Here is a 12634-nt window from a genome sequence, read left to right as displayed (position 1 = left end):
AGGGCTGGGTTAGGCTGAAGCCAGGAGCCCAGAACTTCATCTGGGTCTCCCACAAGCACTTGGGCCATCCTCTGCTGCCTTCCCAGGTGCATTAACAGAGATCTGGATCAGAAGTGGAGCAGCTGGGACGCATCGCAGGCAGCAGCTTTACCTGCTGTGCCACAGTGCCAGTCCCTGAAAATAATTTTTTAAAGAACTGTCCTGATAACCTTGGAAGATTATATAACAAACTGTCTGAGCCCCACCCCCTTGTCAAGAACCATCACGCTGTAGGCTCCCACAGCCACCTCCTGACAAAGAGAAGGCGCCGTGAAGGCTGCTGCTCATGTCAGAAGTTACCTCTCCACCCCATGTCTTCTCAGCTCTGACGCGGCCTCCCTGAGCTACCACTGCTGGGGAAACAAGTCACACATTTTTTAAATCCAAGTATGAACTTCGAACTAGAAATCAGACCCCGTGGGAGGTGTGTGTGGCAATCTGATCTCTCTGACTTACTCTCTGATCCGTGAAGCCCCTTTGGGGCTCATTGTTTCATTTCTAGTTCTTATTTATTAATTTATTCAAGATTTATTTTATTTATTTGAAAGCCAAAGTTACAGAGAGATGCAGAGACAAAGAGAGAGAGAGAGGTTGGTCTTCCATCCACTGGTTTACTCCCCAAATGGCCGCAACGGCCAGCGTTCAGCTGATCCGAAGCCAGGAGCCAGGAGCTTCTTCCAGATTTCCCACGTGGGTGCAGGGACCCAACAGTAATTGAACCATGACAGCAATTTGTTACCCATATTATACAAACCAAGTAAAAACAGCATCTGGGAGTGGGCATTTGGCCTGGTGGTTAAGATGCCTGCATCCCACACCAGAGAGCCAAGGTTCAGTACTTCTGGCTCCTGCTAATGTTGATTCTGGGAGGTAGCAGGTGAGACCTGGATTGAGTTCCCAACTCCTAGCTTCAGCTTGGCTCAGCGCAGGCTGTTGCAAGCATCTGGGACATAAACCAGCAGATTAGAAAGTTTCTCAAATCAGCAGATGTCTCTTAAATAAAACTTTTAAAAAAGAGAAAAAAGAACCCCAATCAGTAACTGAGACAATAAACTTGTTAGTAATCTATTGAAGATGGCAAACCCCCCCCCCCTTATTTAAGCTCATTTCAGAAGCAGTAGACTGAAGTGTCATACAAGATAATAACATGAGAAATGTAACATGTTAACAGACATGAAATAAGCGTGGGAGAGAGAGGAAAAAGCACATTCAAGAACGAAATGAGTTTATTCACTCCATTCATTCCTTTGCTTCATGTATTGAGCATTTTGCCTGGAGACTGGGAATGCACAGATAAAAATAACACAGTGCCCTGCCTTGAGGAAGTCAGCCCTGTGGGAGGACAGCAAGGAGGCTGGCGTTCACGGCAGGACACGGCGCAGCGGCATCGCCCAGACGTCCTGAGAACACCAAGGCCAGCCGCCAGCTCCCTCTGGAGTGAGGGGATCGTCAGGGACAAAGGAGTTCATTAGAGAGACGAGGAAGGGCGTTCAGAGCCGAGAGCTGAGTGTGCAGGAATCCAGGGCACAAGGGAAGGAGGTGTACTTAATTTTTTGAAAGGCAAAGTGACAGGGACAGGAAGAGAGAGAGAGAGCTTCCATCTGCTGGTTTGCTCCCTAAGCGCCTGTAACATCGTGACTCTTCAGTAGTTGATGGGACGCTTTGGCTGCTGACAGTGCAGCCCAGGGTGGTGTTTAGCAGCCCCCGGGACTCCCACGTTCTATATCAAGGTCCTAGCTCCTCTGCTTCTGATCCAGCTTCCTGCACATGAGCAGGCAATGGCTCAAATACTGTGCCTCTGCCACCCACCCGAGCGGGAGTCCTGATTGAGGTCCAGCCTCCTTCAGTGGATGGAAGACCTCTCTCTGTCTCTCCCTCTCTATAACTCTGCCTTTCAAATAAATACATAAATCTTTAAAAAAAAAAAAAAGATTTACTGCTGTGTTTCTTTTCTAACAGTTTTGTAGTTTTAGTCCTTACATTTAGGTTTGTGATCTGAGTTAATTTTTAATATAGTGAGATGTGTGTGTGTGTGTGTGTGGAGGGAGTCTTTGTTCTTTTGTATGTGGATATCCCATTGTTCCAGCACTATTTGTTTAAAAGGCTATTCTTTCCTTCAAACTTATTTTCAAAATGCCATTATAAGTATGCTAGCAATCACATTCTCAAATGCTTTCAATTTTTAGATTTATAATTGCTTACTGATAAAGTACTGTTTACTGATAAACTGCTACCAGGGAATTTCACACTGGCTTTCTGTGAATCTGAAGAGTAATTCCTTTTTTTTTTTTTTTTTTGACAGGCAGAGTGGACAGTGAGAGAGAGACAGAGAGAAAGGTCTTCCTTTTGCCGTTGGTTTACCCTCCAATGGCCGCCGCGGTAGCGCGCTGCGGCCAGCGCACCGCGCTGTTCCGATGGCAGGAGCCAGGTGCTTCTCCTGGTCTCCCATGGGGTGCAGAGCCCAAGCACTTGGGCCATCCTCCACTGCACTCCCTGGCCACAGCAGAGAGCTGGCCTGGAAGAGGGGCAACCGGGACAGGATCGGTGCCCTGACCGGGACTAGAACCCGGTGTGCCGGCGCCGCAAGGCGGAGGATTAGCCTGTTGAGCCACGGCGCCGGCCGAGTAATTCCTTTTTTTAAAAAGTTGTATTTATTTTTTTTTGAAAGGCAGAGTTACAGAAGGAGAGAGACAGAGAGAACCTCCTACCCACTGGCTGCAACAGTTGGGACTGGGCCAGGCTGAAGCCAGCAGCCAGGTACTTCATTCAGGTCTCCCACATGGGTGCAAGGGCCCAAGCACTTGATCCATCTTCTGCTGCTTTCCCAGGCACATTAGCAGGGAGCTGGATTGGAAGAGGAGCAGGCAGGACTTGAACAAGTGCTGTTTTGGGGTGCTGGGGTTGCAGGCAGCAGCTTAACCTGCTGTACCATAATGCTGGCCCCTGAAGATTAACTTCTTAATAAATGTGTCAATATAAACCTTTTAAAATGAATTCATTATTATTTTAAAGGCAAAGTGAGAGAGAGAAGATGAGAGAGCTTCCATCTGCTGGTTCACCCTGATAAGCCAGGAACTCCATCTGTCTCCCACAAGGGTAGCAAGGACCTGAGTACTTGGGCCATCTGCTGCCTTCCCAGGTGCATTAGCATAGACCTGGATTGGAAGTAGAGCAGCTGGGACTTGAACTGGCACTGATATGGGGTGCTGGCATTGCAAATGATGCCTTAATGCTATAACAACTTCATTTAAAACATTTTAAAAAAAATGTATCGAGCTCTTACTATGTGTCAGGAATTGTGCCAGACACTGAGTGTAAGATGGTGAACAATATTCATGTGATCTGTGCCTTCATGGAGCTTGAGGTCTTGCACGAGAACAATGGATGCCTGATACAGACTCCAGGGTCCCCCAAAGGCGATACCCTGGAAAAAAGTCTGAGCTGGGGAGAAACTAGGTTCTTTGGGGAAGATGAAAAGGCCAGCGGAAGGAGGTCAGGACAAAATGAGCCTGAAGCAGTGGCGAAGGGAAAGTAAGTGCAAAGCCTAAGAAGCCTTATCTCCATCTCTGCTTTGCGGCCCCAGCAAATTCGCCAAGCGCTGCGGATAGTCCTAAATTTAAGGGAAGCACAGCGCCATCTGTTGGCTATCTGGGGAACCAGATCGCGAGCCGCTTTACACTTTAAATTTAGGATTCCACTGCGTTCTTTTCCAGCGCTTTCTCAGCTCAAGCTGTGATAAAACCAAGTCCCAAGGGAAGATGGGTGTGGCGCAGGGAGCGAGGAAGGACCTGTCCAATCTAGCTACAGTTCCTGAGAAGTTATGCAGTGCTCAAAGGCGCGAAGTTGTCAGGACAAGAACAGTTACGGTGTTGCTTGGCTGTAACTACCTACTCTACAGAACCGTTAGGTATTTCTTTTGGCCTTCGACACGAAGGGCACCTGAAACTGAGAACATTCGAGAGCCCGCACTGTTGAGGATCCTGAGGTTTTGTTTTGTTCCAAACGTTACAGAAAGCATTGAAAAAGCTTTAAATAGGGAGAGTGGCATGAAAGCTTTAATATTTTCCAGTAAAATTATATTAAAAAATCTACACAATTTACCTGAAGCGATTTCTACTTTCACTTACTTGTTCAATTATTCCAATGTATTAGATTTGAATTTCAAAATTCTAATTAAGAGCTCTGATGTTTCCCTTCCTAACATAATTACGCCCCAAGGTCAATTAGAGACCCATCAAAAACCAAAGTAGACACTGGCTTAAGTGCTTAAGCGGCTTTTCAATTGTTTTTCCTTCCACAAACTCCGCCTGCAAAAGGATTGAGGGCCCATTACTTCTCTGATGGCTCTGGGCTCGCTTAGGTTTGGGAAGAGTAGATCAGAATTCCTAGGTGGACCAAGTCCCCAAAGCTGACTCCTTTTCAAGTCCAAATTTCTCTCCTCGCAAACAGGCTTGGCCCTTCTGGCAGAGCTCGCTGGTGCCACCACCGTTCAAGTTCCCTCCCGAATGTAGTAGGAAGTCAGTCTCAAGTTCGTCCAGAGATTACGCCTCCATCTAAATGACCGACTTTTCCCACCTCTCGGACAAGCGATGTGGCCACGTGACTTACGCCACCAGTTCTAAGTAGAGATTTTACTCATTTTAGGCGGAGGGCTGCTTTACAGGAGGGGCACCACTAGCAGGTGTGTTCTGCGGCTTTTCAGTGCCACCAGCCTTCTTGGGCTGTGGAGGGACCTTGACAATGAAAGGCAGAGACTGGGAGGGTGCAGCAGAAAGACAGGAAGAGCTTGAATCTGGTGACTGACCTGGCTGGCCAGCCCGTGCACTTCGTTGTGACAGGAAATTTCTGTCTTATTCAAGCCACTGTTACTAGGCTTTGACTCCTTTTTTTTTTTTTTTTTTTTTTTACTTACTTATTTGAAAGATAGAGTTAGAGAGGAAAGGAGGGAGGGAGGGAGATAATCTTCCATCCACCAGTTTGCTTCCCAAATAGCCATGATGGCGAGAACTGGGCCAGGCTGAAGCCAGGAACCTAGAACCCCATCTAGGTCTCCCACATAGGTGGCAGGAGCCCTAGCACTCAGGCATCCTCTTCTGCTTTCCCAGGCCATTAGCAGAGAGCGGGATCAGAAATGGAGCAGCTGGAACTTGAACTGGTGCTCACACAGGATGCTGTTGTCGCAGACAGCAGCTTGATAAACTGTGCCACAACACCAGCCCCTCTTTTTTGTTGTTTGTTTGTTTTATGCAACTATATTTGTGCTAATAGGATCTCTGATGACCTGAAATAAAGCTCCAGCCATTGAGTCCTTTTGTTCAGGGTAGAAACTGACATTTAAACAAGTGGTTTCATTGTTGAAGGATACTTCTTTCTGTGGGCATGTTTCAGCCCAAAATTCATTCTTATCGTGTTTAGCCAGCACCCTTCTTTGTCACTATTTCCTCAGCTTTGGGCCAGCACTGGTAGAACAGCAGGTTAAGCCTCTACTTGCAGCGCTGGCATTCCGTATCAGAGCGCCAGCTCGAGTCCCAGTGGCTCTGCTTCCTGATTCTGCTCCCTGCTAACGCCCCTGGGAAGGCAGCAAAAAATGGCCTGAGTACTTGGGCCTTCCAGGCCCCTGGCTTCTGTCTGGCCCAGCCCTGGCCGTTGTGGCCGTTTGAGGAGTGAACTCTGTCTTTTCCCATTTCTGTCACTCAGCTTTTCAAATGAATAAATTTCAAACAAAAAAGTTTTTTCCCCCTATCTATACCTACATATGAGTGCGATCTTTAAAAAATTCATGGGAAGTATATATTATGGAAAAATTATGCATGGATTTAAAAATTTTTGGCAACAAAATACACATCTTTTAATTCAATTTCCCACAAACCTTAAAATTTATTTGAGAAGCAGAGAGACAAAGCTCTTCTATCCACTGGTCAGCTCCCCAATGCCACAACAGCAGGAGCTGGGAACTCAATCCCAGCCTCCCTCCCGGCCTCCAATGTGGACGGCAGGGATCCAACCACTTGCTATAACCAATGCCTCTCAGGTTCGCATCAGCAGGAAGCCAGAGTCAGGAGCCAGAGCTGCGGGGTGTGGCCATCTTAACTTCCAGGCTACCGGCCTTCTTACCCACCAGACTACGAGACTGTCTTGATAACTGTTGCTTTATAATTTTTTTTTTTAGGATTTATTTATTTATTTATTTATTTGACAGGCAGAGTGGATAGTGAGAGAGAGAGACAGAGAGAAAGGTCTTCCTTTGCCGTTGGTTCACCCTCCAATGGCTGCTGCGGCCAGCGCATCTTGCTGATCCGAAGCCAGGAGCCAGGTGCTTCTCCTGGTCTCCCATGAGGTGCAGGGCCCAAGCACTTGGGCCATCCTCCACTGCCTTCCCAGGCCATAGCAGAGAGCTGGCCTGGAAGAGGGGCAACCAGGATAGAATCCGGTGCCCAACCGGGACTAGAACCCGGTGTGCCGGCGCCGCAAGGCAGAGGATTAGCCTGTTAAGCCACAGCGCCAGCCTAGGATTTATTTATTTTAAAGTCAGAGTTACACAGAGAGAGAAGGAGAGGTAGAGAGAGAGGTCTTCCATCTGCCGGTTCACTCCCCAGTTGGCCGCAGTGGCTGGAGCTGCGCCGTTCCGAAGCCAGGAGCCAAGAGCTTCTCATGCAGGTGCAGGGGCCCAAGGACTTGGGCCATCTTGTACTGTTTTCCCAGGCCATAGCAGAGCACTGGATTGGAAGTGGAGTGGCTGGGACTCAAACCAGTGCCCTTATGGGATGCTGACACTGCAGGCAGAGGATTAACCTACTGCATTACAGTGTCAGCCCCAGTTATCTTTGATTTTTGCTGGGCCCAGAACTCAATTCAGATCTCCCATGTGATGGCAAGGCCTTAACTACTTGAGCCATCACCTGCTGCTTCCCAGGGTGCTCATTAGTGGGAAGCTGGAATTGCAAGCAGAGCTGGCACCTGAAGCCTGGCACTCCAGTGTGGGATGTGGGCATCCCAAGTGGGGTCATAACCAGTTTGCCACGACCTGTCCTGACAATTGCCATTGTGAGGCCTGAGCCTGGGTCAGGGTGTAACTATTTTAAATTAGGCCTCCATCTTGTAACTTGGGCCTGACCAGGCCCTGAACCCTAAGCCAGGAGCTCCTAAAAGTAAATAAGTGAACTCCCCTTGTGATAAACTCGCCTAGCAACAGCCAATTAACAGATAACAGAGAAATACCTAGAGTTCCTGGTGTCTTCTCAGGGCAGATAAGATCACTAATAGCTTCCTGAGACCCTGCCGTTTGGCACGTACACCCCAGCAGCTCGGACCCTATGCTTCGGCCAATCAATTCAAAAGGCATCAACCCCAAAGCCATCCAACCACCTTTAACTGGATGCACTGATCAATTCTAAGAGATGTCCTTTGAATTTCCCATGGGATTTGCTAAATGGTACCATGATGTATAGAATGTCTCTGAAAACCCTGTTAACTGAAAGGGCTCTCAATTCAGACCCGCTGCTGTGTTGATTCAGAGTCCAGGCCCAGACCTGCAATAAAACTCTCATGCGCTTTACAGCGGTATCAGCTCCTTGGTGGTCTTTGGGGACAACTGAACTGGGCATAACACCATCTATTCGTTTTATAACTAGAAGTAAAATTTCCATTTTACTGGTGAAAACAATAATACACCCCAAATAATGGCCAGATCAAAGCCCTAAATCACAATCTTAGAAGGATTTGTTCATCCATGCTCTGAATATATTTTCTCAAAAATTTTCTGATAGAAAGGGTTGCTGGCTGGTGCCGTGGCTCAACAGGCTAATCCTCCGCCTTGCAGCGCAGGCACACCGGGTTCTAGTCCCAGTCGGGGCACCGGATTCTGTCCCGGTTGCCCCTCTTCCAGGCCAGCTCTCTGCTATGGCCCGGGAGTGCAGTGGAGGATGGCCCAAGTCCTTGGGCCCTGCACCCGCATGGGAGACCAGGAGAAGCACCTGGCTCCTGCCTTCGGATCAGCGAGATGCGCCGGCCGCGGCGGCCATTGGAGGGTGAACCAACGGCAAAGGAAGACCTTTCTCTCTGTCTCTCTCTCTCACTATCCACTCTGCCTGTCAAAAATAAAAAAATAAAATAAAATAAAAAGGGTTGCTGGCTCTCAAGACAAAACTTTTAGTAAGAAGAGTGAAAGGATAAAGTTGTTGCTCAGTCATTACAGACCAGTAAATTACTTGTATACTGATGTTCTTTTTTTTTTTTTTTCCCTAAGAGATTTGCTTTCATGTTTTTACTTAACACCACAAGCTCTCACGAACAGTGAGTGTAAGGGGCAAATGTGGAATATAGCTTAAGCACAGTCTTCATGGTGTTCGTGAAATCAACCTAAGCATTCCGTCAAAGTTGTGAAGTCATACTCACGTGTGTGCAACTTGCCCTATTTCCTTCTCTAGAAAAAGGCAAAAAACACTAACACACTGACAATAGACAAATGCTACTTTCAAAGCTTGGCACATATTTTAGATTTCTCATGTTTCTGGACATGCTTAAATATTTATAAGGGTCCTGTAGCCAGATACATGTGGAAATCAAATCAAAAGCTTCAAAGACAACACTCTTCTAGTACCTGTATATAATCTGAGCTTACTGGTAAAGAATATCACAGATCCGGGCCCTCAGAAACTATCAATAAAAAAGGAAAATAGGAGAATATAACAACTGTTCACTTATAACAAGTATCTCTCCAAAAGGGGTTAAACTCATGGACCTGAACATATAGATTCTCTATTTTCCCCTCGGCTCACCCTTTACAGACTATTCACAAAGATAAACTTGCGTGTTTCCATCTCCATGGAGGTACTCTAGAGTAATGCAAAGACGGAATGTTGACAGAATCGTCATTTACTCTGTGATCTTGGATAAGTATTTAAAAAATCCATGTCAGTTATTCTGAATTACCTGAAAAATGGAGAAAATACCAAAAATATTACATGATTTTTTTTTTTTTGACAGGCAGAGTTAGACAGTGAAAGAGAAAGGTCTTCCTTTCCGTTGGTTCACCCCCCAAATGGCTGCTGCAGCCGACGCGCTGCGCCAATCCAAAGCTAGGAGCCAGGTGCTTCCTCCTGGTCTCCCATATGGGTGCAGGGCCCAAGCACTTGGGCCATCCTCCACTGCACTCCCGGGCCACAGCAGAGAACTGGACTGGAAGAGGAGCAATCGGGACAGAACCCGGGGTGCCGCAGGCGGAGGATTAGCCTAGTGAGCCACGGTGCCGGCAATATTACACAAATTTTAATAATTTAATACAAAGAGCATTTCACATTATAGGTACAAATACTATAAACTTTTGTATTAAAGGCTTGGCACCTAAGAGGATGTATTAATTTCTTCCCTTTCTGCCACTTTCTTTTGCAATTACAAGTCAAATGCTTTTAGGAATATAATTTATCTGGGCTTAAAGACTAAACTCAGTAAGAGGTACCCAGATGACTCACATGTCTGTCAATATCCTGGGTTTGTTTTCTCAATCGCATTTTTGTTCTACCTATTCCATTTCTCCTTGAGAAAAAGCATGAAAGCAAAGTAGGAGTTAAATAATGCTGGCTGTTTTCTTGGCCACGTTAACGTTGCATTCTCAGCCACTACCATCTACTCCTTGTCTATTAACTTTGTTTATATCTTTACTGTGGATATGTATGGGAGTGAGTTCTTATATATAAAAAATATTTGAACTGATTAAAGGGCTTATTTTAATTGAGTCTATGAAAGGAAATGTGTAACATAAATGGCATGTTTTATGACTTGTTTTCAAATTAACATGAGAAAGTGAATATTATATAATCAATTTACTTTTTATTTTTTTTACAAATATATCCAGTCTATTTCCAAAAGTTTCTTATAAGCTCATACTTTTTTTGTTTTTTAAAGATTTTATTTATTTGAAAGATAGAGTTACAGAAAGAGGTAGAGACAGAGACAAAAATCTTCCATCCGTTGGTTCACTCCCCAGATGGCCGCAATGGCCGGAGCTGCACTGATCCAAAGCCAGGAGCTTCTTCCAGATCTCCCACAAGGGTGCAGGGACCCAAGTGCTTGGGTTGTTTCCTGCTGCTTTCCCAGGCACATCAGCATGGAGTTGGATGGCAAGTGGAGCAGTTGGGACTCGAACTGGCGCCCATATAGGATGTCGGCACTGCAGGCGGCAGCTTTACTCACTATACCTTAGTGCTGGAGTGCTGGCCCCACTATGTAAAATTTTTTAAGAATTTGGCTATTGGCATATGAAATGATTATAAATTTACCAGAAATTAAAGATAGGAACATCTTCATGTAAAGTCTCCAGAAAATCAATAATCTCAAACTACATGAGAAAGAAATGAAACTAAGTAGGGCAATGTCACAAATAAATTAACCTAACTTGAAAGTTTTTTGAAGGCAGAGAGGGAAACACACACACACACACACACACACACCTGCTGGCTCACTCCCCATATGCCCAGTACAGCTAGGGCTGTGACAGACCAAAGCCAAGAGCCTGGAATCCAATCTAGGTCTCCCATGTGGGTTGGCAGGGACCCAGCCAATACTTAAGCCATCAACTGCTGCCTCCCCAGTGTGCATGAGCAGGAAGCCAGATCAGAAACAGAAGAGCCGGGACTTGAACCAGATACTCCAATACGGGTGCAGGTGTGCCAGGTGACACCTTCACTGCTGCTAAATGCCCACCCAGAGCTGACCTAACTGAATCAAATGCCGCATCCTGATGATTTTAGAATTTAGGGCGAAGGTTCTCTCTCCTGCTGCCAAAAGTCCTAGAAGGTTTCCTTTTGCATGCTTAAAAGGAAAAGCTTAGGGCTGGTGCTGTGGCACAGCCAGTAAGCCACCGCCTGCAGTGCCGGCATCCCATATGGGTGGCAGTTCGAGCCCTGGCTGCTTCTGTTTCGATCCAGCTCTCTGCTATGGCCTGGGAAAGCAGTAGAAGATGGCCCAAGTCTTTGGGCCCCCACACTGGCGTGAGAGACACAGAAGAAGCTCCTGGCTTCAGATTGGTGTAGCTCTGGCCGTTGCAGCCAATTGGGGAGCGAATCTGCAGACAGAAGACCTCTCTCTGCCTCTCTTTCTCTCTGTATGTAACTCTGATTTTCAAATAATTAAATAAATCTTAAAAAAAAGGGAAAGCTATTGCTTCCAAACTATGCTTTTCACACTTAAGAAATAACTATCTAAACACAAAATAAACATGCAAAGTCCAATTTTGATTTGTAAAAACTCCAGAAACAAAGAATAATTGAAAAAAGTATCATTTTATTTGTACACTTAAAAAGTTGTACATAAAAACTTTTAACAGCTCTGTAAAACTGAAAAGGGAAAAGGGAGGGTATTATCTTTTTGATTGATCATTAAGGAAGTTAGAGAAATAAAACAAAAACACAGTAAAATGTTTTAAAAAATTAAAGAACATTTTCCAGGTATAAATTTTATAAATACAAAACAAATTCACAAATTATCTTGAATGCTAAATAAATATCTAGTTAATAAACTCAGACTTAATACCTCCAGCCAGTACTGGTACAACACTTCAAAGATATAAAATTGGATCCATTCATGTGTAGTGTTGAGAGAATGTGCTCATTAAACAATTCTTAAGACATAAACCCATTTTTCTGTGTTGTGCGACAGAAGACTTATCTGTATAGGTAAATTTCTTTTAATACCACAAATTCTAAAAAATCCTCAATGACAAAATAAATCATAGGTGAAAAAATATTTTCCAAGATATCTGGACACATGAATGATCTCAAAATGTACAAAAACCTCTGTAAACCAGTACTGAATCCAGTACAGCTACCAAACTTATTAGATACTGAACAAAACTGTAGCAAAGGAAATCTTTCCTACATTCTCCTGAGTGCTTAACATTGACATTGAGAAAATAGTGCAGGCCACACGTGAACGTGGTCAGTTGTTATTGCTTTATACACGTCTGCTTTAGAGCATGATTTAATGTTCCATTTTCGTGAACGATTTGTTTTTCCTCAAATACATCCTTTAGAAGGATAAAATTAGATTCGTGACTTTTTTGCAGCCGGTGGTGTGCTAACTTGGTCCACATTATTGGGTGTGACATGGAGTCCAAGCTTTTGAGCCTGAATGTGAAAAAATGCTTGAAGCCTAGTTCCAGCTTTTGCTTCACTCGTGTTACGAGGATTGTACTCAAAGCAGTTTGAAAACATTAACTCAATATCATCAATAAACTCAGCTAGAGAGAAAAAAACAAACCAGATTAGAATAAAAGCACATGAATCACAAATATAACTTTTGTTTGTATCATTTCTTGAAAGCTCACTAAGAAAAGAAGCCCCCTTTTTTCTTTAGAAAGAGAATACTCTGAAACAAGGTAGCAGAACTGAGGCCTAAAAGTGTTAAGTATAAACACTTTAAAACTATTTTATTGACACTACCCAATTACATAATTATATATATATCATGTAATTTTAAGATCTGATTCTATAAAATATCTTTAACTCATCTAATTTCAAGCCATCTTTCACCTGCATATACACTGACAAGCACTTTAAAAAGGGAATCTCCTTGAATGCTGTCTATAGAACTACATTAA

General features: G+C 44.7%; 1 protein-coding gene across 4 annotated transcripts in view; it reads right to left on the bottom strand.

Annotated features, from left to right (window-relative positions):
- Nucleotides 1–11299: 11299 nt before the first annotated feature.
- BAZ1A (bromodomain adjacent to zinc finger domain 1A) overlaps nt 11300–12634 on the bottom strand; it is a 98794-nt gene continuing 97459 nt past the window's right edge. For all 4 annotated transcript variants that reach the window (XM_062205278.1, XM_062205279.1, XM_062205280.1 and 1 more), the window contains one exon: nt 11300–12274. In XM_062205278.1, the coding sequence (XP_062061262.1) occupies nt 12078–12274 (197 nt within the window). In that variant the 3' untranslated portion in view covers nt 11300–12077. The remainder of the gene's footprint in view (nt 12275–12634) is intronic.

The sequence above is a fragment of the Lepus europaeus genome, chromosome 11 (genome assembly GCF_033115175.1).
Source record: "Lepus europaeus isolate LE1 chromosome 11, mLepTim1.pri, whole genome shotgun sequence".
Classification (NCBI taxonomy): domain Eukaryota; kingdom Metazoa; phylum Chordata; class Mammalia; order Lagomorpha; family Leporidae; genus Lepus; species Lepus europaeus.
The sequence above is the reverse complement of the archived record's forward strand: the minus strand, read 5'-3'. Positions and strand labels throughout refer to the sequence as shown.